The sequence below is a fragment of the Hippoglossus hippoglossus genome, chromosome 13 (assembly GCF_009819705.1).
Source record: "Hippoglossus hippoglossus isolate fHipHip1 chromosome 13, fHipHip1.pri, whole genome shotgun sequence".
Classification (NCBI taxonomy): Eukaryota; Metazoa; Chordata; class Actinopteri; order Pleuronectiformes; family Pleuronectidae; genus Hippoglossus; species Hippoglossus hippoglossus.
Genome location: NC_047163.1, coordinates 24,352,483 through 24,379,396, shown reverse-complemented (window position 1 = coordinate 24,379,396; position 26,914 = coordinate 24,352,483). Strand labels below are relative to the sequence as shown.

Below are 26,914 nucleotides of genomic sequence, written 5' to 3'. Positions count from 1 at the left end.
GTGGTCTTCTTTTCAATCCCCTTTCATGTAGACTCCGCAAATCAGGTTAAGTCAGCACAGCGGGACAATTCAATGCCTGAGAGAGGAAAAAAAAAGAGGAGGGAAGAGAGCGATAAAGAGATAGAGGTACTGAGAGTTGCCCAGGGAGGCTCTAGACTGTAAAAAAAAAAAAAAGCAGCACTTCAAACTGATGGGCTGTGGAGAGAAATATAGAGACCCCTGGGGGCTGGACATCCCAAATAACGTTGCACTGTTGCCCTCTGCCCGGAAATAAAGAAATTGATCTGTTTTCCTCCGCTTTGCTCTGTCCACTTGGAATCCAGCCTGGACTGTTCTGTCCGCGGTATCAGCTTTCCTCAGCTTTGTACTGTCTGTGAAAACTAATATTTGCACTGGGTCTCCATCATAATTTAATGTGACAGCAGGGAATGTTGTTCACAGGTCAGTTCTATGGAGTATTGGCTGGAAAGAAGTCATACATCCGTGTACACTGTGAAGTCCATGTCTCACAGTGTTTGAATTTTTTATTACACTGATACAAGCTTTCAGCTAAATATAGGCTCGGAGCTTATGTGTGTTGCTGCAGAGCCAGCTGACACCTTAATCCACCTCCCTTTGTGAAAATGAAAACTTAGCCTGAACCTCGGTGCATCACAATGTTCCTGTTCTAGTCCATTTAGACACTGGCTCTTTATTTGTCATTCTGCATCTTTCTATCTACAACAGTTATCCAGCTGGCGGGACAGGGGTCATCTGTACCAGCACCTAGGCCTGGGGCTCCCAAGGTATAAAGGCAAATAAACGGCATGGGATTAAGAATCATTTTGAGGTAAATTATGACGCATAACAATTTAGCTAATACATTATACTGATAAAAAAGGTTGGAACTCAGGGCAGGAAGATTAAAATCAACATCAAGCTATGGAGATCTGATGCTCCTTCGGGTTGATAAAAGAAAAAAAAAGAAAAAATACCAGGGTACACCAGCTATTGACAAAGAGATAAGAACTTGATTGAGTGTGGAGCTGCCACAGGATGTTCTTCAGGGCTGGCACCAAGTTTGAAGAAGCAGTGGGGTGATTTCAGATGATCCACAGCTAGCTTTTTCTTGATTATTGAATTTGGGGAATGTCCCATTTGCATCAACTGGATACAGGTTTGACAAATATTAATGACGTGTAAATGAATTGCACAAAAAAAATCTAAGTCCTAAAGGTTCTGCAGTCAGTCTCTCTCTCTCTCTCTCTCTCTCTCTCTCTCTCTCTCTCTCTCTCTCTCTCTCTCTCTCTCTCTCTCTCTCTCTCTCTCTCTCTCTCCCTCTCTCTCTCTCTCTCTCTCTCTCTCTCTCTCTCTCTCTCTCTCTCTCTCTCTCTCTCTCTCTCTCCTTTTGATTTAGTTTATTGTTGACTTTAAACATTTCCGTTTGATTATAAAATCAGAAAAGTGTGTCTCCCGCTTTTGTCATGGACTTTGGCCGATTAGTTTTGTTGTAACCTTTCATTTTTCTGCTGTTTCTAATTAAACATATATCCAAAATGCTAAAAGATGCGTACATGTGAACAACCAGTGACATCAGCCCAGTTGCTTGACAGCATATTGACCCTGCATGAGCCTAGAAGGCCCAACAAGATGATAAATTCAATACTAGCATTTTGAAACCTTTTTATTTGTAACACACTATCACATGAAAAGTACACAATAGCTTATTATGGCACCGAATCATGCTCTCCAAACAGTCGCAAGTGCCAGGCGTTCTAACGAAACAAATGATCGGAGTCGCATATGCTGGGAATGGCATCTAATTTCCAACATCCAGAGAGTCTTTGTTTCCTCGTTGGAAGAGTGCAGTTCTTTGAAGTGTGGCTAATGCATAGCACAGCGTTCTCCAGCATCGCAAATTGTATTGAAAGTTGAATTAAACCAACATCATGTCTTATGAAGTGTCTGAGCCTCTAGCAGATTGCACATACATAATGTGTGTCTGACTGAAATTAAAGAATAATCCTTGGGTAAGTTTTGACAAAGAGCCTCTGGGGCAACACTAAGTGTCAAATCATCTTCTCTGAAAGTAACAAGCCAGGCACAGTGCACTGTCAAAACACAGATAATTGACCCAGAGGAGAGCAATCAGACAGACTGTGTCATTAATGCTTAAACAAGCAATTGTCAATTATGGGGCCTCGGTCTGACACTGCAACCCTGCCCTCAAGGGCACCGCATAGTGTGGGACTTCTAAAAAAAAAAGGCAATTATAAAAAGTATTGTAGTATTGTGACACGGAAAGAGCTCAAATAAATGTGGAAAACTTTATTCATCCTCTTCTCTGATTTATATTGTGGTGAGAGGAGTTGGATTTCACTTGTTGGCATCATCCTTGTGGGGGGGGGGGGGGAAACCCAAAACCCAGGCTAATTCCCCATGGAGAGGGGCTCTTAAATATGTGGTGTTTTTCAGTGACCTACATCTTATAGGTCTCAAACACCGCTGCTGGGACACAGGCCTAGATTTAATATGCTGGGTTGTAATGTTCATGTTTTCCGGGGGCGAATGTCACTTCAAGCAGATACAAAATGTTCAAAAAAAGTCCCCCCTTCAAAGCTAGAAGCCCGCTTGGGGACAAACGTGAAGGCCGGATATAATCTTTGAACTCAACACAGAGCCACCGGATCATTAAAACAGTAGGAAGCTTAGGATGCTACATGGTTACTTCTGGGTAAAGCATGTTACACAAGGCCAGCTGAAGGATCCAAAGAAACTATATTACTTATATGGTCACTCGAGTTTAATCCTGGAGCCATGCTGCACAGTGGATCAGCTCTAATTCACTTTCGCACCGCAAAAGATGGTGTGAAAATGTTTACATAAGGCCGCCCACAGTGACTCTGTTCAAAAAGAGTAATCTCTTTCAGATTAACCCCTCGATGACCTGCTTAGGCACAATAGCCGGAACGCTGAGACCATCTGAATCTAAATGTCACTGGATTTCAAACCTCGTGCGATAGAAGACGAGTCAGTGAAAACCAATTTAGATTCAATGCCATTCCCCGAAGGCGACGACACTTGGCGGAGATGTGTCAATATTTGGTTTATGTTCACTTTTGATTGAGTCTGGGGGAGAATGAGATTCCGTGAATTAAGGAAAAAAAAAACGGGTCATATAGTATATGTCCCTGTCACCACAGAAATTCAAAAAGCCTTATAATGAATTCAGGCTGATAGCTGCTTTAAATGAGGTTTTAAAATGCACAACACACGACTGAGGGAATGCATTTAATAGTCTCATGATGTCAAAATAAAGCTTAAATATGCACCTCAGACATTGGGTTACAGTGTGAGTCACAACACTGCTGCAAATCTGAACATTTGAAGCTTAAAGAGAAAGACTTAGTTTGCTCATTTATTCAGCGTGACACAGTTCTTGGCCCCTGGTAAAAAAAAAAAACACATTTCCTTTCTCTTTCCAGTGGCAGGGCCTGCGTCCATGTGTCCTGTCACAGCAGTTGTTGGGCCACACGCTGTTCCACCACTCCAGCATCTCTCCCCCTGTGCCATGAATGTCACGACTGCAGCCACAGGCTCCAGTGAAGCACAGGCCTTAATACGGCCGCAGGTCACCAATACCCCCTCAGCATTCACATAACCCAGCTTATGGAATCAGATACACTGTGTAGCTCGACAAATTACTAGCCGGCGGCCTCCCGACCCCGCTCAACGTTTCAGCCCTCATGTGTTTTTTTTCTCTCTCCCCCCCCCCCCCCCCCCCCCCCCCCCCCCACTTCCAGTACACAATTTGTTGGGTGGAAACTGGGTGTGAAAAATGGTTGTTGTTTTTCAATGGAGCCACAGGGATCTGAATTGCAGTTTATCGTTGCATGACTGACAATAAATAAGACTGATCACTGCCATGCCTACCAGATATATGAACATCAGATTAATTATGACACGCGCTGAGCGATCACCGCAGATACTTATTCGGCGACCGTTCATCAGAGATAATGATACAGTAGTGGACTTAAGTTGCGAGCACGTTCTCGGAAAGGCAAATCCAATTTGACTCTGGCTGAGCGCAAAGCCCCTCGTCACCTTTGAGCCAACTGAACAGACTGAATATAGCAAGGATGCAGCCTATTGGATTTGTGAAAGTGAAACAAATGGCTGTGACCCCTGGTGAGCTCAACAGTAACTGAGTCAATTGACTAATTCGATCAGCAGGTACCTGAATGGATGGCACCTGTTTGCCAGAAGGAATCCATGAAAGGAATTTATTCCTTTTGAGCATGTGTGAGTGTGGGAAGAGTTTGTGTGAATGCCAGTGAGTGTGTGTGTGTGCGCTGGGGGCACATGTGAGGAGGCACGGTTGTTGTGCGAGCTGTTTGTGTGTGTGCAGGCTTTTTTTTTCGACAGGCTGTGTTAAAGGTCTATCCCATAATTGTGTTCTATATTCTCACACTCATTAGTCGAGCCCGGGTGGCGGTTCTGTAAATACAGCGTGGAAGTGGGGGGGGGGGAGGAGGACAGGCACAGAGTGAGGGGGAGAGAGAAAATCAATGTGATCGAGTGTTCTGTGCAGCCTATTACACCAGTGGACTTCCCCACAGTGCTACATCCCATTTTGAGAGGTGGATGGGGAGTGGGACTGGGACTGGGGCTTGGGGGGAGGACGAGGCAAAGCGGCTTGTTTGGGACAAAAAAAAAAAACAACAACCCAATCTTAATCCTCTTGCATTTCTGACCTGCCCCAAACACAGGGCTCAGGGTCACGTGGTCGCCGACATCTGCCGTATCACAAAACCACAGTTGACAGCTTGCATTGTCTGGGAGGTGATTAAGTGGGAAGGAGGCTGCAACAACCGGACTTCACGTAACAACAGACACAAACTAGAATTTGTTGACTGGAGCTTTATATGCACACGGCTGCAAACTAATATTAAAATAAACCCTAACACTTTGTCCCAAATGATTCCTGCAATTTAAACCATTACGCACAGTTCCCCGTCTCCCCATCATCCTCGCATCTGCCTAGTTGTCTTTGGCATTAACCCACAGACACATACACGTGTCTCTCTACACCGTGATCCACTCGCCTTGTAAAAGGGTCCTTAAATTAGATGTTTTAATTGATAATAACAAGAAATAAAGGAGCCCAGCTGATCACTGCTGCGGTGCTGTGTGCGTCCTAGGCGAAGGCATTTAAGTGTTTTTCCTCCACCCATTTAATTCCCCTAAACGCGGGACTTCGTATCGCGTCAGATTTATGCGTAAGGTCACATAATAATTTATGAAACTATGATTTGGAATTATAGTTGCAATTAGAACGATAAACTTCACGAAAGAGGCGACAGAGCCATTAGGGATATTACAGGGATATCTGTCAGGTAATACAAGTCGCAACCAACTCGCCTCCGAGCATTCCACGTCCCTGTTTTCTTCTCTGCAACCTTGTGGAAACTATAAGTTTACCGCAGATACATCAAGCCCCTGTGAGGATCCGCTCTGAGGGACGCAGCTGTCTGCTCCAGGTGACGCTGCTGCTGCTGCTGCTGCTGCGCATCCGGAGCAGGAGAGGAAAGTTTAAAATAAAAAGACGAGTCTTACCTTATGATCGCCGTGTCGCCCTGGCGGATGGTGATGTTGTCGGTGGCCCGCTGCATATCCACACTCCGGACGGGGAATCCTGTGGGGATAAGACATAGCAGTCTGAAAAAAGACGCCTGCAATTGCCTCCAACACGATTTGCGTCCGGGTTGCATTTTTTTTTTGTTTAAGCAGAGGAGCGCGCGCGTTTTCGAGAGCTATAGATCCAAGGGTTTGGAAGAAAAAAAGGGCAGGGATGGAGGGAGATGAGTAGTTGTCCAGACTTCTCGGAAAACGCAGGGATGCCCTTAAGTCCAAAGCAGCCCCGGCTGGACCTATCGATAAAGGTTTGTAGGGACGAAAACGTGCGGCGTTGTGCGGGGTCCTCACTCTATAGTCCACTGACGCGTAATGCTCTCCGCGTAAAGGGACGGCACAGCAGCCAGCAGCGGAGATGGAGAGAAGCAGGCTTCTGTTCACCCCCCCCCCCCCCAACCACCACCTCCGCTCTCGCTCTCTCTCTCTCTCTCTCTCTCTCTCTCTCTCTCTCTCTCTCTCTCTCTCTCTCGCGCTCAGAGTATCCAGCCGTCTGACTGTGATGCTCCCTTCATTGGTTGTCAGGACAACAGCACCACCTGAGGTCCCTTTTGGTGAGACACAACGGAGAGCGGACGGAGTAACAGAGAGACTGAGGGATTAAAGCTGGGAGGATGATACTTTTTTTAAGGAGCAAAAACAAAAAAATCTCTTATATATTTAGACACAAGCACCAAAAGATGGCAACGTGGCCCTTGAGAAACTGACAGTCCAGTTTCACAGATGCTGATCTACACATTTTCTCCAATCTCCATTAAACATGAAGGCATGCAGAAACTTGTCATATGGATCACGACAGTATCACATTCTCATTAGTCTTCAAACTAATTGTATACAAGCAGTCACACTTCAAGCATTTTCGTTCCAAGCACATTTACATGAGACCATGGAGTGGATGAGACTTTCTGTGCTTATGATTAAGTGCAAACCCAATACTTCAATGTGCTGCCAAGTGAAATCTGTCATTGACAAATAGTGAACAGCATTGATTTGAATGAATGTCAGCGGGATTTTATGATTTCCATATTGTAACCACAATCAATTACAATTCCGAGTGACGTTTACAAAACACAATTCACATGACATAGTGTATTCCAGTCCTGCTCATTCTGACCAGCTTTTTACAACTGAACGTATTAAGTAGGGGGGGAAAAGGACGAGGACAACCGATCTAAGAGCGCACACACTCAGTTGACCATGAACAGGGCAAACTCAGCTGTGAATAGCTTAACCAGCAGTAATCACCTCTTGTCTAGACTACCATGACTGCTACGGGCCTGGAGCTTGGTAGGTAATTACATCCACTTTCAGTGTGAGCAAGGACTCGAGTTTTGAAGGTGTGCAGCCTCCAATTCAACAGAAATCCAAATGCAGAGGGAGCATCTAATTTCACCACTTGCCAATCAAGCACAGGCTTAATAGGCCATGATCTGATGCTCATTCTGCGATGTGCTTAATGAACTGCAGAGTAACAATTTAGGCAGCGCATTTAGCATTTTATTTGGTTCAGAAACTACATTAATACTAATGTGAATTATTGTCAGTGTTTGCACGGTGCATCCCCATTTTTTAGTTCTGTCTCTGGGGGCATTTAGTTAATAATTTAGACTCAGACACAAACTCTTCTATTCTAGTGCATAAACTCTGCACATGCACACATGCAAGTATGGGACATGAATACAATATATGACACGGATGTAGAATGATTATACTGTATGTAATGCTAACCTATAGCACAGATTTGCGTGATCACTCCCCCTTACCTCTGACCCTGATGCGATCGCTGTGGTGCAAATACAAGGAGTACATCTGTCCTGAGCACTAACGCAGCCTGACTGAACCGCTGTAAGACTGTGTGTTCTTAAGCCTGTATTTCCAGCATCAGCCGATTTTAAGCACCAGACCAGACGCCAGCCCCACAGCAGCTGCTGCCTACTGTGACATGTAGGCTTTACAGCGAGATCAGAGAAAATGGAAATGCAGGCCTGTGAATGGCTGAAAAGGAATTAACGTGAGGTAATTGATATCAGGGAGTGTATGGAGGTGCTAATGCTAGTGTATTAGTGAAGGAGCGCTGAGATGTTTTCAGAGAGACATGCTTGCAGAGCTTTTCCCGACTTTGCCCTTTATAATCAGTGCCTGTTCCCATTTCTTCAAAGCATCTGGAGGATTTTTTTTTGCTATCTTGGAGATTGCACCGTTTATGAAAGAGCATATGCATTAAGACCACTTAAAAAGGGACTACTGGGCTCTGAAGAGGAGCGGAGGCACTGCTTTGCATACAGATTTATACAGGAACGGCTCTCATGTGTCTTTTAGCTATATCTATAGTTAGGGATTCTCAAAAGTCTGAGTGTGTGTGCGTGTGTGTGTGTGTGTGTCTAATAGGTAGAGCCCGTCCTCGTAGGGCAGGGGAGCCTGAGACACAGCAGCTTCAACCAGTTCCTTACAAAAGGCCAGTGATCCCTCGCTCTACCCAACACTGGTTAACACACACAGAGAGAGAACTGGGAAACAGAGTTCTTATTATCATGCTGGTAGGCTGCTCTTGGTCGGGTGGTGTTACGGTCTTGACAGCAGGATTGACTGTACTTTCTGCTGTGGCGTCCACAATATAAACTATATTGTAAAATAACAAGGTTTTAAAACACAAAATGATATAATGCTATTTATAATTGGATAATATTCTGCAAATAAATACAACAATTTACATGTGGTCCCTGGTTAGCTTTTAGCATTAAAAACATATTTATTCCATGCATTAGAGGTAAAATACCTTTAATTATTAATCAGTCACTGGTGATATATACGGCAGTATATAGCAGTGGGAATGCATGACTATTGGGGTATTAATAATTGGGGTGTGCTATTTAAAGTAGCGCAGTCTCTGACTAACAAATGATGAAACAACACTGGCATGAGAGGGATTAACTTCTTTGAGGAGGAAAGAAGAACATGATCTATTATTCAAGTCTGTGGCTCAACTTAAGAAGTTGATAGCGAGGAACGCCTCAGGAAGCCATTTTATTGGAATTCACCAGAGACCAATGTAATGTAACTAGAAATACTGTCTGTGCTTCTTCACGCTTGATGACGGGGCAGCCACACGGCATCGTAAGTCATGCAGACAGCAGGGTTAGCCCAAAGGCTGTATTCAAACCTGCAAATATTTCTGATGCGTGTTAGCGTTACGTGACCTGGCTGTAATTTTTGAGTCAAGGTCTGCATCAATCAACTATAGAGCTACTTTATTAATGCACATTATGAAGTGGTCTGACTCTACCCCCTTCTCAGCAGCCATAATGACACTGGAGAAATCAGAGCAGAAAAGAAACACATTATGCATGACTCTGTTATCAAAAATACAAAATGCTGTGAAATCAAAATCACAAGACACATTGACCTGTTCTGTTGATTCAGAGATTGGATGATTATGTTTGAATTTTTCCTCAATAACCACTTAGTTTGAATGTAATTGCAGCAATAACACGGCACAGTTTGAATGCATTAACGCAAGATATTCAAGGACTGGCCCAAATACTCTCGATGTAGACTGTAAACAACGATATCAAAAGGTGTCATAACACAGGCATTTCAGTTTCATTCTTTCTTCCTGTGTCACAGTACAAGAACAGAGCATGGCAATTATTTACAATGATAATTTTGACACCCTCCCACTGCATGTTTTACATCCTTTGATTTACAGTCTACAAGCTTCACAGTTTCCTGTTGTTTATTTCAAGTCAGTCCTTCCTGAAACAACAATGTGAGAGAAACGTCAGTACGAGTCGAGTTTAATGAAGCAGATGCCGCCACACATTGATGAAATGAGGATGGCTGCACGGTATTTTATGACCCAATATCACAACTTGGATTTCATCAGTGTTATCTGTATTAATCGTCACAGTCGTGCCTGGATTTTCATTATCTGCTGTTTCTTTCTGTTAGAGTTTTGTCATCCAGATATTTACTGTATAGGTTATGTATTCAAATTTGAAAATATGCAGTACACTCATGTCCAAACTTTATTAGACTGTGTTGTCAATTTAAAGGCACAATCCACTCATTCTACATTGTAAAATTAGAAGTGTAAGCCCGCGACCCTGAAAGGATGATCAGTATAGATAATGTATGGATGGAAAGTGTGACTCCTGTGAAAACAGATGTCTTATGGGACTCTTGAGGAGCTTTGTCAAGTTTGTGTAAATTACCCAGACAACTGTTAAACCATCTGATGTACGCAGACGATTTGGCTATTATGTCCCCCAGCACTGTTGGGTTCCAGCAGCTGTTGGATATATGCTCCGAGTATGGGGTTGAGTTTGACGTACAGTACAATGCAAAAAAGAGTGTTGTGTTGATATGTAGGACCAAGGAAGATCAGAAGCTACACTTTCCAATGTTTTACCTGTCAGGGCAATCCCTCTGTGTATCTAACTGTACGAAATATCTTGGGCACATCATCACTGACAAGATGGAAGATGATGCTGACATGTACAGGCAGAGACGAATGTTGTATGTCCAAGCAAACATGTTAGTCAGGAAATTCCACTACTGTTCTGATGATGTGAAAGTGAGCTTGTTTCGTGCTTACTGCACCCCCATGTATGCAGCCCCATACAATGACTGTCTGAGGATACTGCTGAAAAAGCCCAGGTGTAGCAGTGCTAGTAAGCTCTTTTGTGACTCAGGGCTAAGCACTTTACAGGCTCTCTTGAGGAACCTGATGTTTAAGTTTATGTCTCGACTTGATGAGTCACAAAACTGTATTATAATGATGCTCACAAGCCCCAGGTGCAGCTCGGTCAGATATCAATCATATCTGTGGAAACATTGGTATGGGTGCCTTTTAAGACTCTCATGAATAAGAGTATGTTTGTATGTGTTTATGTATCTATTTTCTTTTTTCTTTATGGTGTATGTCTTGCTATTGGGTCTAGAGCCTGTAATACAGTTTTATATAATGTCAAAATGATCATCATGGGATTTATTGTCTTGGTCGTGGAGAAAACCATCCTTCTTAAATCCACAAATATCTGTTTCAGTCTGTCCTTCTGTTTTCTCAGAAAATCCTCATCTGATGGACATCATCACAAAAAGCCTATATGCTGCATTCATTTTGGCTTGCAATTCTTTTTCTTTTCTTTTTTTTGTCTCTTACAAGTCTGCCTTGAACTTCCATGGAACTCGATGGAACTGCCTTACGAAAACACTGGAGGGCCATATAAAAGAATGACACAATTCTTCTCCAAAATGGGGGTCTATTGTGCCTATAGCTGCAGTACCACCAAGGTCAGCAAGGCCTGGCATGTTTAAGTAGATCTTAGCATGAGCTCCACATAACGCATTCTTACTGAAAGCAGGTATTTATGCTTGTTTGAAGAGTTTAGAAAGATATGGAATCGTGTGTAGCTTTAGAATTAAACAGCAAACAGTGGCTTCTTCTGTGGAGTAGGCAAGAAGCAGTTGTGATAGTGAGAAAAAAATATTTCAGAAGTTCGAACATGCTACTTATTAGGTTAATCCTTAAAAAAAATATTTCAAACAACAATTGAGATGAAACATTTTGTATCAAAAATTTAAATTTACACAGCCTGTTCTACTACTGGTAGGTATCTGAGAAATGGGACCAGACTCACAGTTCGTCCACACGTGGGAGTATCAGAGAGAGGAGATACAGTTGAGGAGAAGGAAACACACACACACACACACACACACACACACACACACACACACACACACACACACACACACACACACACACACACACACACACACACACACAAGCAAACAAACAATAACCCAAATAACCCAGCACCAGCAGTGCAGGTAGCCGTGTATAATGTGGGACACCGAGCAACAACCTTGGCTTGGCAGCAAACACACTGCTGCATCAAAGCCAAATGTTTCACTTCATTTTGGTGGCAACCCCAACATTGTGCCTATGGGAACATGCAGGATTTGATTTGAAGTGTAAAGGTCAACCTCAGACCTCACAGCGGTGGAAGGAAAACGGATCACTTCAGTCATTTTAGGTCCCGGCTTGCGGAGCTGTGTTTCCTGGCCACAGCAGCAACAACAGCAGCACCACGTTGGTGCATTATCTCAGCGATGGCCACTGGCTTATACAGTGTGCCCCTACTCTGACATTTTGTGAAATGTGAAGCAATCAATGAAGTCCTCCATGGGCGTTGTATATACTGAGAAGTTATTTTAAATATGAATAAAGTTTTCAAACTCCATCAGCGGACTGAGCTGCAGCAACATCCACTCATCCTCCAGAGGCTCAAAGTGAAGAAACACATTTAAATGAGGGAAAGTGTCTCAGTACTTCTTCTACCTTCCACTGAAGTCAGTCAATACTGATGGGTGATGAAAGCAAACTGAGGCTTTACACATAAGCCATTCCTGTGATTACGACTTGGAATATCTTTTCTGTCCGGTCAGTAATTGTTCAAGTGGCTCTTTTGTGTTTCCTATCTGTTCATGTCATTTTGGAATAAACCTCCTCATAGGTGAATCCAGCTCCAAGATGTACTCTCCATCTTAGGGTCCCTGGATCGATACTGGCCCATGAAACACAAACACCACAACAGTTACAACAAAAGGAGGATCTATAATGGGATTCTGCTTCTCCATCCGCCTCTGTTGTGCAGTATCTAACCTCTGCATGAAAACAAATGGCCCTCAGCTCCGTCGTGAGCTATAGAAGATCAATGAGCCGGGCTCGCCCCTTGGATCCTTTTTTTAATTTATTTATTTCCAAACCACATACGTTCTATGTCAAACCAGAGTAGGCTGCCTCAGCAGCGCGTGCCCACCCACCCCCACATACATACACATACAGTATGTGTACGGGACAGAAACACTGAGACAAGAGGTAGAAACAAGTTATCCTTTCTGCATAATTTGCCCTGACACTCCTATCAAAACCTGCGTCTTGGCAGCAAAATGCATGAGATGCAGGAATAAGGATATCCAGCAACACACTCAGCACTATACTGTATCACCACACGCACAATATAACACACCTTGGCCTGAAGCCTCTTGCTCTCCATCCCACTTTCTCTCTGTCAGCAGAAACAACAAAAATACAGCTAAACATTGGCACACAGCTCTGTATATTGAAGACAGCGTGCTGAGGTTAAAGTTCAAAGTCAGCAGGAAAACAACATTTTAAACACTTTTGTGCATTTTTGTTTATTTTAACACAACTGCTAAAACCCTTTTCTATAATAATGCACAACTATCCAGCATGCCTCGCAATACGTGAGGCACCAATCTGGGGCTGAGCATTTCTTCAAACATTTACACCGATCAGCCACAACATTAGAACTGGTAATTAGCTTTAGTGTTGTGGCTTTTGGGGAGTAAGGAATTGCTGGCAAGGGAGGAAAGTGACGAATGATCACCTATGGGTTTTTAACCTAGTATTTTTTTTCCACCCAATGCCTTTAGTTAGATTAACATCTCAGTAATGTGCGCAGCATTCTCAATGAAGCATGGTTGTGCTGGCGTGACGCCTACCTGCACAGGCGGCCAACACCTACTTGCATATAACAAGAGGAACTAAACACACTTCAAAGGGCACATTAAGCTTCAGAAATGGAGGGAGAAAGCTGTAGAAAAGGCACCTTCCAGGGCGTCTTTGATTTAACGCCCAACCTTGACAAAGTTTCAGCTGGCCTGTGAGTGGATTTGTGTATGAGCAGGTGTCTAACTGAGCTGCAGTTCTGATGTTGGCTTCTTTGTGTGGACCTCAAAGCTGCTTTATATGTGAAGAGTGATTTTAAACCGCCTGTTGTATGTGCTCTCCGGATCTGTAGTCCTATAGTGTTGTGTAATGTGATCATATCTAACTGGCTGTTTTCCCCTCTGCTTATTTGTTTTGTCTGATAAACATAATGTGCATTTTTTTTGCTGGGTGAGCGTGTGCATCATGGTTGGATTATCTCACAAACAGCTACGTGTTTTATTTGAAGTTTTCCACTGGGTTTTCCTCTGCGTCTCAAACTTTCCATCAATATGTGCTTTTGCTAAAAGCTGTTATGATCCCAAGCCGCACTTCTAATATTTCATGGCTGCCTCGTGAGCAGCGAGGACCACAGATTTGGATCTACGGAGGTAAAACCACAAACATTTTGTTTACGGAGCATGTGTAAAAAAGGAAATGGGATTTTTGAAGACGAGTGGGCCGTGCAGTAATACCTAGCCTGCAAATGACCCAGCCAAGGTGTAATTGCACACATCTTCCCAAACAACATCATTATGCTGAGGTATATGATGCAGAAAGCAACTTTCATTTCTCTTTGTTTCCAGCTCCCTCACACTGAGTAATAGCGCCTAACTGCCAGTTGTTTCATTTCATTCAAAGCAGAAATACAAAATGAAATGGTCAGCATAAACCATTGTATAGCGTTCCTACATAATACTGTATTCCATATTGACATGGGCCATAGATTTATAAGAGAAAGTGAGCCAAACTGCAATTACACGGTTATGGTTCTATTGTAACGTATGTATTGTATCATGAGATATATTACTCCATACCCACTCCACTACTCTGTATATCACACATGATTAGCAGGACAAATGGCATCAGTGTTTGTTGTGAAAGGTATTTTTATCTATGATAAAAGAGAAAGAAGTTGCAAATCTGTGATGCAAATGCCTCAGTTCTCCTTTTTTTAAGAAAGCTAATCACACCCTGAGTCGCAGCACATCTGTGTGACCGCAAGTCTAACCCCCGCCTTCAGCACCTGTACATCATCCATCTCTTCTTCAGGAGAACACCGCACACTGCCTCTACCCCCCCCAAGACACACACAATGTCCCCTTAATCCTCTTGTGGAAGCACTGCTTTGAGTTGAGGAGGGTCATCCCTCCCCTCGCTATTCAGTTCCATTAGAGTGTGAGGGTACAGAGAGACCTTGCTGTGGAGGATTGGTTGGGCTGCTGTTGTAATGTTGAAGGTGAAAATCTAAGGGAAACAAGATGAATTCCTTGCAGAAGTACAAGGATGGGCAGTCTGATAGATGGAAGGAGTGCGTCCTTGTGAGCACAAAAAAGCTCCATGAGTCTATGGCATAGGAAGTCCACGCCAGCATCACATAGCTACCCCACACTTAAGTTGCTGTGCTTCAGCTGCTAAATTAGGGGATGCATTTCAAGAAGAAATGGATGACTAATTAAGACTTTCAGAATATGCATGCGCTGTTCCACACACTAAATTACTCTGAGGACCGTCTACATAAATTAAAAGGAGTGGTGTGAAATTGATGCACACATTTATTTTTAACTAGCCGTTACAGTGGGGGGGTGGGATTCTTTTCACCTTGTGAGTCTGTTTGTGTGTGTGCGGTCATGCAGACAGCTCCTGTAGCTGGAAGTACCACAGAAGCAGCTCGGATTACTAAAGCAGGTGTTCTATATTGTTTGTCTGCCTGTGGACAGATTTGGTCAATGCAATAAAATCACAACCACTTAAGATAAAGTGTGTAGATGCAATTAAAATGAAGGCTACAAAGAGTTCATAGATGGGTGTGGTCCAAGAAAGGGCTCTGGAAGTAGAGGACAGGACCATCGCTGCCCCACTTAACGCCCCTACCCCCATATGTTAGTCACTGATCGCCGTGTCCCAGTTTCTATCAGTCCTACCCATTCTCATCAGGAAAAACTAGAGACCATCTTGTGAACGGTTCACACCAGCGTTGACAGCATTTCAGACTTTCTGGCATGAAGTAGCTTCAAATATAGTGGCAGGAGAACTAATGCAGGCTCGTCAGTTTCAAAACTGGTCAAATCTAATTATTCAGTTGTCATGCTCAACTGTGGCTTAGGAGGAGGAGTGGGTCGTCCACGAATCGGAGGGTTGGTTGTCCGATTTCTGGCTCATACAGTTCACCTGCCAACGTATCCTTGAGCAAGACAACAGAGTCCAAATTGTTCCTGACATGCATCTCATGTGAATGAGATGCATGTCAGAAAGGTGAAGCGCTACATTTAGAAGCACTGTTAAAATTGGTGAATGTCAATTGTACTGTTAGTCTAGGAAAGCAGTAGAGAAATGCCGCCCATCTATGGTCAAGGGTTCATAATTTTGGAACATAGGACAAGCTTGAGAATATCCCTTGTATCTTTGAAGGTCCACAGCACTTATTAAGATGCCAAGCTCCAGTTGATGTTAGCCTATCTGTAGCGTGCACTTCACATTTTATTTAAGTGAAATTCAGTTTTTCTTTCTCTCTTTCATTTGATTTTGGCTCCATGATGGAAGATCAGTGTATTTTTTCACTTATGGTCTTTGAACTAAATATGTAAACCTTCAGTATTCACTTGAGACTATGGACTTATTGCAAACCTTGACATCATCATCCAAAAAATATCTCATTCCTAAATAATCCTTCAATCTTCAAACATTACTAAAAATATGACAAAAAAACTGCTCACATGTGAAACAGAGAGGTGGGAGTAGTGCTACTGGTGTCCCTCACACCACTGGTGCTCATGGAAAGGAATACATCCTAAAATATTAGAGGAAAACTTACGTCCAAAAATAATGGCATGGAGAATCCAGGTCCACTGTGCAGCACACCCTGCTGGAGGCATGAACTTATATGCGTTTTAAAGCGTCAATCCCATTCAAATAAAGGCCTTTTACATTTTTCAAACCACTTTGAGTGCATGGACCTTGATTCTTCATCCAATTATTTTTGGACGTAAGTTTTCCTCAATCTTTTTGAAAAATAAATCTATCTTGAACTTGAATTTAAAGATGTTTTCATGACCAAATAGCCAACTCTACTCCCTTCGCCTGCACTGTCATTTGGTACAAGAGTCAGCCATTCTCCACACCACATGCACTCAAAGGCACGCACATACACTGCACATTCTGATTGGTTAACGGCATGCTATACCCACAACACACCCGCAATCAATAAAGAGACTAAGTTCAATTCTCCTGAACCATGCACCTAGTCCACAAATGTTTTATTCAGCTATTAACCAGAAGAGGAATTAGACATGCCCTAAATGCACTATTACACTGTAACATTGATCATGCACTTATATCATTAAATAGAGCCATCTATCTTACTTGTGACTATTTGTAATTGTCATGCATTCATTGACAGTGAAATAAATAGTAGGCACTACTCTTGTTTTAATCAATATAGATTAAACACAAATTTGAACGCCCCTCAGACGTATGCTTGGTCTCCTGGGAATAACAGACACAACGGTGAGGTGCATCACTTTTAGTTATTTATTTATCTGACACTTTTTCACTTCTTTTGTTTTTGTACTGCTCTTGTGTACTTTTGTCCTTGGATTCTTTATTCTTTTTCTTGCACAATCTTTCACTTTTACCCCGAGCCAAATCAGAAGCACATTTAGCCAGAAGAACGGTGCCTTAGAGATTTGTTTAGCACATTTTTCTTATAGATACCTTTACCGCAACTTTACTTACTACATTGTAGGAGGTTTCGTGTCTTCGGGCAAACGGCAGTTTCTTCTAGAACTTTCCTAGCAGCAGTCCAGTACAGTAATTAAAGTTAGTCAGCTTCTATCCCCACACCAACCCAGCGGTCATAGGCCACCTGCACGCCTACTCCAGATCATGTAAAACAAGACATCGCCAGTGCCAAAATGAGGCAGCTGCTGGCAGGCCCTAAACCCCGAAACAGCAGAGACTGCTGCTAGAACCTTGATTGTCAAGCAACCGGTGACGCCTCTGGGAAGAGCCAATCTAGATTCAACATAAAGGTTACAGGCCCAACAACTACTGCTTTGGGTTCCAGCCAAGGAAGACTCTATATCACTAATCCCAGAAGGCTTAACCGAGAATGTCTATGCTGCCTTTAATAACCAGGTCAATGTCGGTTAATCCTTACAATTTTATTCCTTGACATTTTAGCATCTGTTTAACAACCATACAGAACGTAACATAAACACATTCCCTCCACTATTGTCACCATGTTACCAGGGGCTACTTGTTAGGAGTTATTGTAGATACATTTTCTTTATGAAGCATTGCCTGTTGTTCATTTTAAGAAGAGAATGAAAATCTGTTGAAATAGGAACTGATGACTTATTTGATGAGACTGATCAATTTAATTAAGCTATCTTAATTTGCTTTAATCGGAGCTGGCGCCCCCTTTAACGAGTGCATATTAAAATCTGCCAAAACGCTACATGACTAACAAACACTGTCAGACTAACAAGACCTTGGCAGGATTAATGAAATCACAAAATTACTGCATCTCAGTTGGGTTTTTGCTTGACTCATCTGTCAGACCTCTGAGTGTCATGCAACCATTTACCAAACAAAATAAAGTTGCACATTTTATCGCCGTCATTTCGGATGGTTGACAAACATGTTTATATTTCATCCTTAAAAACTTAGAACCTTCATGATTACACAAGCAGCTAAATGTATAGTAATTCAATTTTCAGTTTTATCAATATGTATATAAAAAATGTGCACATTATATTAATATAGTACATCTATTAATTCAGAACTATTCACAGTCTACATGAAAAACAGACCAACAATAGGCTCAATAAGAGAAACCAGCGTGCCCTTAAGATATTCCCGGGCAGGATGCAAACCTGAGCACATTTAATGGGAGCATACGTGTGACCTTAAACGCAGTGGAAATCTCGGTGAATTGTACCTGACTCTCACAGGAAACCCCTGCTGAGAAAGATGCCTGCAGTAATCCTGCAGTACCCATAAATACAACTTGAAATAGGCACTGCTGGAGTCCTATGAGTAAGACGTTTATTTAGAGGTTGGAGGAACATACAACAAGTGATTGGTGAATATGGTCTACGGTCTCTTTATTTAGCCTTCAACCATGCAGTTATTTACTGATTATGACACCGTGGCCAGATACATTGTTTGGATTATTTTAGATCCTTTTCTGATCTATAACCCTGCTTTGACATATGGCAAAGATAAATATCTTTTTTTCTAACACACCCAAACAGTTTAACACCCTCTGGAATCAAACACAGCAATTACAGTTTTACAACAGGGCGATTTCTTGCACAGCTGTTTCAGCTCAGCAGCACCATGAGCTAAAAAGGCTAAAAATCCCATTTTGGTAAATTGCATGTGACTGGAGATTCTGAAAAGGATTTAATCCACAAATAAGTAAGTAAATGTGCTGACAACCAACACACTTATGAATAAGCTTTATAAAAAGTGCAGTGTAAATAGAGTGAACACACACACACACACACACACACACACACACACACACACACACACACACACACACACACACACACACACACACACACACACACACACACACACACACACATACCCACACAGCTGTGCAGAAATTTAAATAGTTCTTTCCCAAGCAGTCCAGCGCGCCTCCATATCTTATCTCTCCACCACTGCTCCCGTTTTACGCCACCCACTTCTCCTGCTGCTTCTCTGTTTCTCACTCCCAGAGATGAATAATGTAGACCCCCCTCATTGTTTTGTATGAACACAGCGATTCCCTGGATTAGGTTCTCTCTGGGGACTGGAGAGCTACAGGCCTATCTCCAGGGCCTCCCTTCCAATCTGAATTCTGCCTCTGTTCTCGCAATTAGCAGGCCACGGACAAGAAAGCACTGTAATTGCAGTCAGTAGTTGCACATTTCTCAATTTATTCCTCCCTTGTGAGACATTTCTTATCTTCAGTTTCCCCACATTCTTTGTCTCCCCGAAGTCATATTTATTTTCCTTGCATCTTCGTCATCGCCATCATTTTCCGTTTGTGCCCATCATCTTCTTCATTATCGTGGATGCATGTTTTTATCTTTACAGTTTAGGATCTGAAACCATGAAGGAAGGCTAAAGGGCAGAGTAAATAATTAGGGGAGAAGGAAATGCCACAAGCCACAGATGTCAATAACAACCCAACATAAACAGCTTCAATGACTCACTGCTTATTATTTTGTATTAAAAGGAAGTGACAAGAGCTAATTTTTTTGGAATTACGGCTGTATTTCTGACAATACAGATGCAATTTAAATCTGCTTTCTAGTCCCCCCTTGACATAAATTAATATCCATCTCTCTCACTTTGTCTCTCTTTCTGTTGAATTTCAAGGCAGATGTGTTCAACAAAGACCCCACAGGCCTGGGGCCTCTTGGTATGGCACCTTGCAGCACGGATGGGATCTTCACAACCTACATATATCAGCTATAACACAGACTTAAAATGCAAGAAGCTGAAACATTACTCCCATGTGTGCTTACATTCAAGCCACAGGCAACATTAAGGTAATGCCCTCACAGAAACACGCTCATCGTACCACTGTACCAACCAAGAATACAGGGTCAAAGTTGGCCCGCCTGAAATAGTGCAAGCACACATTTCTTGTCAAATAAAAGAGAGAACTATGTAGTAATGTTTTTTACTGCCTTCATCACTGATGCAGAGGATAAAATGACTTTTCCTGATAACTTTCCAAACATGTAATACACAGTCATGTAGTACTATCTTATAAACAGGTGGATTTACAACCGAGTCCATAAGTTTGAGATTTCCTTAATAACCTTTCACCCTCTTACAACTCAGATTTTCATCAAGCATTAGTAAAAATGTCAACCCACTTATGTCTTTTCTCTCTTCCAGTAAAGAGTCTTCCCTTTTAACAGCTCAAAGACATAATGACGTTTTAGGTAATCATGGGGTTATGAATGAAATATTTATTCTAGCAACCTCACGTTTATCCTCACGTTTCAGTTTGAAAAACATCCACTTCTCAAATTTTGAACCTTTTGAGCCCTAAAAAAGGACTGAAAGCATTGACAATACAGAGAACTCCCCCAGTCAGGGTTTGAACCTGAGTTGCTATAAGGACAAATACTAACTCAATAAATACTAGCATAGAGTGGATTGGAAGGGTTTTATGCCATTTGGTCCAAACTTAACCCTTTAATTATGTTTTGCTTGTGTCAGATGCACCAATTCATTTACATACATTTTCCTATTTTTCATACCTTAGATAGGACCACAAACGTCTGTCTGTCTGTCTGTCTGTAGGTGGAACTCTCACCTCACAACCCATTAATCTTATCTTATGATACATTTAACATAAATCAAATCAGAATAAACAGGCAGCGCCTTGCAGTCAGATGGGGACAACGTGCTAACAGTCAGTCTGTGGACTGAGTTGGACATTTTCTTCTATGTCCTCGGATAATCTCCAGCAGTGGTTGGCATCTGGCAGCCTGAGGACCAAAATCACCATCAGATCATCTTGGATGTTTTTTTTATTTCACTATCAGACTGACACGGGCACTCAAGAGTGTCATGGGTGCTGCAATCAATCATATAATTAATTACTCTTTAGCAAGTACTCTTCAAAGTAAAAGCACAACATTTGTTTTATTTCTGCCTGCCTAACAGACCTCTGAAATAGCCGACATGCAAAGTATAAAATATAGCACCAATTATAAATCTCTCAAACTTGACATGAGCAGCGATAAAGCAAATTAAGTTCAATTCAAATCTGTTTCATTTTATGTCGAACTTATACCTAAACATATAAAATTGGTGCAAAAAACAGATTCCATTTTAAAGTTTTTTAACTTCACTCTGCACCATAGACTGTATACAAAAAAACTCTACACACAAACAGTTATGCAAACAGTAACACGTGACATTATATTGTATAACTGTTTGAGGAGGACTCACTAAGGACTATGACTAATTATGAAGTGGCTCTGGAGCATAAACACAGAACAATTTAGCAGCACTTAAATGGCACTTACTTACAGCACTTTGTAGTTTGGCTTTCTTGAAGAACATTGTACTTTCTTGATTCTTGTTGTTCTGGGTTTGTACCCTCATGGTTGAATGCACTTACTGTAAGTCGCTTTGGAAAAAAGCGTCAGCTAAATGAAATGTAAAAGAGAGTCCATTCCATTCCATTCCATTGGCTGGTTTAAAACAGACACTGCACTAGTTCTTTAAATCTGAGCAAAGGTTTGAGAATATTGTTGACTGGACTTCAGTAAATCTTTGACTGTCAAAGACTTCACTCACTGAGTTCACAATGCCTGAATTAATGACCATCATGCGCTCATGAGTTCATATTTAGGCCCAATCACTTCCATAGAATACAAAGCAACATCGTGTCACTAGACCACTAGTTTTTTGGGGAAAAACAGAGTGACATATTTTTATTTCAAATTTCAAATCCCCACATATTTATATTTTTTGGTTCAAACCATATGTGCACTCAACTCTACAGTCTGACTTTTCAACCAGAGCCTTGAAGGCATTGTACTGTGCACTTATTAGGTTCACATTTTTACAAATGTATACAGAAAAGTGTCAGCTCAACAGTCAGCGGCGACAGCAGAGTGAACCAGTGATGAGGGAGAGGAGAGATGGGATGTGACAAATGTTTGTCCCCATATGTGCTTAAACACTCTCACACACATATACACCTGGTAAGGAGCCAACCAACCAGTCGACAGCGGAAATACAAAACAGCTCGGCGTTGTTTTTTACTATTCGTACCCGTGCTGGCAGCCCGACCAGACGACCACCCACTGTTGCATTCGGCGAAGGCGGCCCCTGGTGCCCGATTTAGCCATGAATTAATTTGGCTACTGCTGCTTTTGTCATAAATATAGATGACAACAATAACACTCCCCGTGGTGCATTCTTCCACTTAATGCAGTTTCAACAGGTCTGACTTGAACGCTTCTGATTATCATTCAGTTGTCTAAACTCAACAGGTTTCATAAAGGACAGCACCTCAGGTCTGTGGCAGTGTGGTAGGACATTTAACACTTTTGAAAGAAAGAGCAGGACTTCAATTATCTTGCTAACAGAGAGCCTTATTAGAACCATCCCTGCAGCATTTTGAACTTAGTGGTTGTTCTTTTTTTCCTCAGGCATGGAGGTTATGTTTCCACCTTGTTTGTCTATCTTTTAGCAGGTTTACACAAAAACTAAGGGACGGTTTATTACAAAACTTGGTGGAACGATGTGGTGTGGGTAAAGGAAGTGCTGAGTAAATGGATGGATCCAGGAATTTTGTTTCACTTTCTCTGCAGTGTTTCCCACATAATTCACTGAACATGGCGTTAGCCAGGGTACATACGCACAAACGTCGTTCTCACGTACAACAGATTCTGAGTGACAGCTTCACAGACCAAAAAGATAAATACAAGTTCCCACACATGAGAAAAGAACTGCATTGATGCCACCTGCAGGTAGATGCACAACTGCTGCTAAAACTATGAGGTCTGGGTGTCTGCATGAAAGGTTACAACTTTATGGTCGATGGCACGCGCGAGAGAGCCGACACATGGCAAACACTGCTGCATACAGCTATACAATGCAGCATCCGTGCAAAACAACAAGTTAGACATTTCACATGTTATTAGGAGAAGAGTAAAAAGTTTGGTTCATTATAAAACTGCTGCAGGAAACATCAGAATACGGCCGGCCCCCACAGTCTAGATAATGAATGGGGAAACACTGCTCTGACATGGAGTATGCAATCTCAGAGCGTCTTTCTAGTTTGTGTTTGTTTCTCTGTTTGACTTCTAGTTCGCAGGATTACGTAACATTTCAAATTGACTTACAAATTATTACCATGTAGATTCATTTCTGCCATTCGACTACATGCATGTACAAAACCATAGGGAAACATCAAAAGAGATGTGATGCAGGCAGATTAAACTGCCTTCATTACCATTGTTTTGGATCAAGTTCTGTCACTCAAAGTAGTCACAATTAAACTGTCAGTTAGGGCAAATGTAATATGTCATCCATTGTCATTCACTTACATTTCAACCAACATACAATGGCAGGTGGGGAAAATACACTTTGTTTTGGACACTGCTCGTCAACTAAGAAAAGAAACATCAACTGCAGCAGACTGCAGAACAGCTCCAACACATTATTACATAGCACAGGGCTTTTGCCAGGTACACTGTGGTGTATTTGACAGAAGAAAGAAAATCAAGTGGCACAAGTGTGCTGCGATAGGGAAACATGTTTAACATTTTACACTCATTCAGTGTATATGTTCACGCGTTTGTGTGTGTTGAGCTAGTTCCTGACTTTAAAGGAGTCGTGGCTCCTCTCGCTGTGCTAACGACCTTTGCAGAGAACTACCGCTGAGAAGGAGGGCTAGGCAGGAGGAGAGAGGAGGTGCAGAAGAAGCTGGGGACGGTCAGGAGGGAGTGGAGGTGACCTGATTCACACGGGCATGTGGGTACACACATGCAATCAACACACACACTCACACACAAGCGTTCACACTAACTATACTCCATCACTGCATCGCTCATCATTCCTGGACCTGCCATACTGACACAGAGCCGTCTGTTATTGTAGGAGCCAGAGGTGAGTCCTGGGGTAACACGCACATACATGTTTATACTTCTATCATAGTGAGGACACTTATTGACATAATACATTCCCTAGCCCCTTACCCTAACTTTAACCATGCAAACTAAATGCATTACCCTAAAACCAGGTCTTAACCCTCAAACAGCCCATTGAAAAAATGAGGACCTGTCAAAATGTCCTCACAAAGATACAGGTACATAAAGTACAGGAACACTCTCACACACACACACACACACACACACACACACACACACACACACACACACACACACACACACACACACACACACACACACACACACACACACACCACAGTGCACATGCACATGAGCAGATGCCTTGTGGTGCGGAGCAGCATTGCAGGTCCATCTGCTCCAGCACTGGCTCTAGTTAGGCAGCTGGCAAAGGGCACGGGCAGCAGAGTCCAGCCTGCTGATGATTACAAGTTTATACTCAAGACCACCGATCTGCTCACAGGACTCCGGTGAACATCACCTGCACTTTCAGCTGCTTCACAAGTAAAGAAAGAAACTACAATTTAAATAAGGAGAGAGCTCATTCTTGTCACCTTGCTACACTGATGCAACTATACTGTCACCATGCACGGGAATTCATTCATTTGTGTGCTACTTGGCGTGCATGAACAGGGGCTGCCAGGTCGGGGGAGGGGGGGGGGGGGTGGTTGCACTTGACAGTCCGTCCGTTATGATTCCCGGAAAGAACAGGGAGGTCTCCTATCGGAATACACTCATTTTATTAGTTTAAACCACAACATGGTGATGCAACACATTTCAGGTTACAGTCTGACACAAACTGAGAGAATGCACATTTGCCCTGTTTGGCATCAGAGGTAGTGACTGGCAGGATATTCTCTTCTACAGAAGCGAGCATGTCCTCTGCCTGGAAGAAGGTTGAACTTTGATGGCTGAACCTATTTACCACTCTAGCCTCCAACCAAGGGGACATTTAACTTCTGATATTGCATCATATAGAATGCACTCCCCATCTATTAGGAGTCTAAAGTGTTTGTCATTGTTTTGGCTCTGACTGTCAGTGCCGACTTTCGGCTTTCAGAGTGTTTGGAGGCAATTGCATTTGCGTAGGGTGAAAAGTGTACGAGTCAGACCCATTTTTAACCTGAGGTGGGGGTATGCAAAAGAAGGCATACAACTTTCATACGGTTCATCAGATGTGGCTGCTAACACCCACAAATGAAACCAGAAAATCAGCAGTCTATTCTTATCGTCCTATTGAAATTCCGACTGCTCAGTATTGTTTGTATTGTGATGTGGGTCTATCAGGTGTCAGGAAGCTGCCAGCACAAGAGTGTATGTTAGCTGAAGGGGGTGCTAGATAATTGTATCACTTTTAGATAATTAGTAATATAATTAAAAACTGTCATATCTTTGGGTGTATTTTCAGGTTAGAATACTATTCCGATCACTGCGGTTTTCTTCATTTGAATTTCGCTCAGCTGCACATCGCTCAAGGTGGAAACTGTTTTTTTCAAATTCATTTTCAAAGCTGTGGCTCTGTAAAAATCAAGCTTCTTTTTGTGTTTTCAGATTACGTAGTGAAGCAGGGTCTTTCCAGAGGGTCTGCACACAATGGGCAGAAGGGAGAGGAGCAGAGAGAAGAGGCAATAAGAATTTGAATGGATAAGATTGTGACATTATATTTGAGACCCTGATTTGAGAATTCTTTGATTGATCAATATGTTTATCAAAGGCTGTAGATGGTGTCCAGTCGATACGGTAAATGTTACAATTACCAGGAGATAGAAAAGGAAGGAGAAACCCATTCACGCACAGAGATCGAATGTAGGTATAGTTTCCTTAAATGCATCGGTTCCTGAGCTGTGTTTTGTTTGTGTATAAAAAACTTTGCATCATGTTCCTCTTGTGATATTGATTCTTTAGTTTAGAGTCTGTTCAGCACTTGACAGTAAAAATTGACTCAATCTCTCCCCCCCCCACACACACACACTACTGCTCCCTGATTCTCTTGTGTCCTTCTGAGATTGATGCGATTAATTTTTCATGATTCAATCAGGATCCCCTGCAATGCAAGAAAACAGCGGGGATAGACTTCTATTGACATGTGAAATACATTTCCTGTGCAACAATATTGATTTTTACAACCAAATTTGTTGAAAGTTGCATGACCTGCTATGACTTTACAGGATCCGCTCTCTAAAAAATATGTATTTTAGGGATCAAGTACTAGTGTGTGGTCGCCATCAAAGCGAGCTTCTGTTTCCCACCACTCATGCCTGCATGGAATAGGTATTTACATAAAGTTTTACATTCAAAAGTTAGAGTTATTGGTTTTCTATCTTTTATATATTTCAGTCTCACTATGTTGGTTTGCTTGCTGTTCCCACTGTTAACAAAATAATAAAACTGTCTGAAAACAGGTTTCCTTCCAAAGGAAAAAAAGAGGCTGCTACAAGAACATATAATTCCGACTAAAGGCGCATTGAAAAACTCTCTGAATGAGCCAGTCCAATTTACAAGGGAGGGAAGAACTCTTTAATGTGTGGTTGATTGTTCAGTCAGATACTTTGTTTCCAGGCCTCCAGCATCACTGTAGTGTGAGTCTCTCAGACATGTCATTCATTCATGTGCCGTGCTGACTGGCAGCGACATCGAGGGGGCATGGGAAGAGGCGGAGCTGTGCTTCTGTGGTTTAGCGTGCACTGCTGCAGACCCAGAGGGCATGTGCACAGTAAGAGGAGGAGGATGATGATACAACTACTTTAAAATGAATAATAAACCATACAAGCAGTGCCCTGCCACCCCTCGCCAGCTGCCAACCTGCAGCAAATGACTGCCTATCATCTAAGGCATGAGCCATTTGCTT

General features: G+C 42.4%; 1 protein-coding gene across 3 annotated transcripts in view; it reads right to left on the bottom strand.

Moving 5' to 3' along the window:
• Positions 1 to 26,914, bottom strand: part of lsamp (limbic system associated membrane protein) — a 607,348-nt gene that overhangs the window by 206,573 nt on the left and 373,861 nt on the right. For 2 of the 3 annotated variants that reach the window (XM_034604932.1, XM_034604931.1), the window contains exon 2: positions 5,596 to 5,674. In XM_034604932.1, coding sequence (XP_034460823.1) covers positions 5,596 to 5,674 — 79 coding nt within the window. Of the gene's footprint in view, positions 1 to 5,595; positions 6,070 to 26,914 lie in introns of those variants that run through there. The other variant, XM_034604930.1, reaches the window with a different exon arrangement.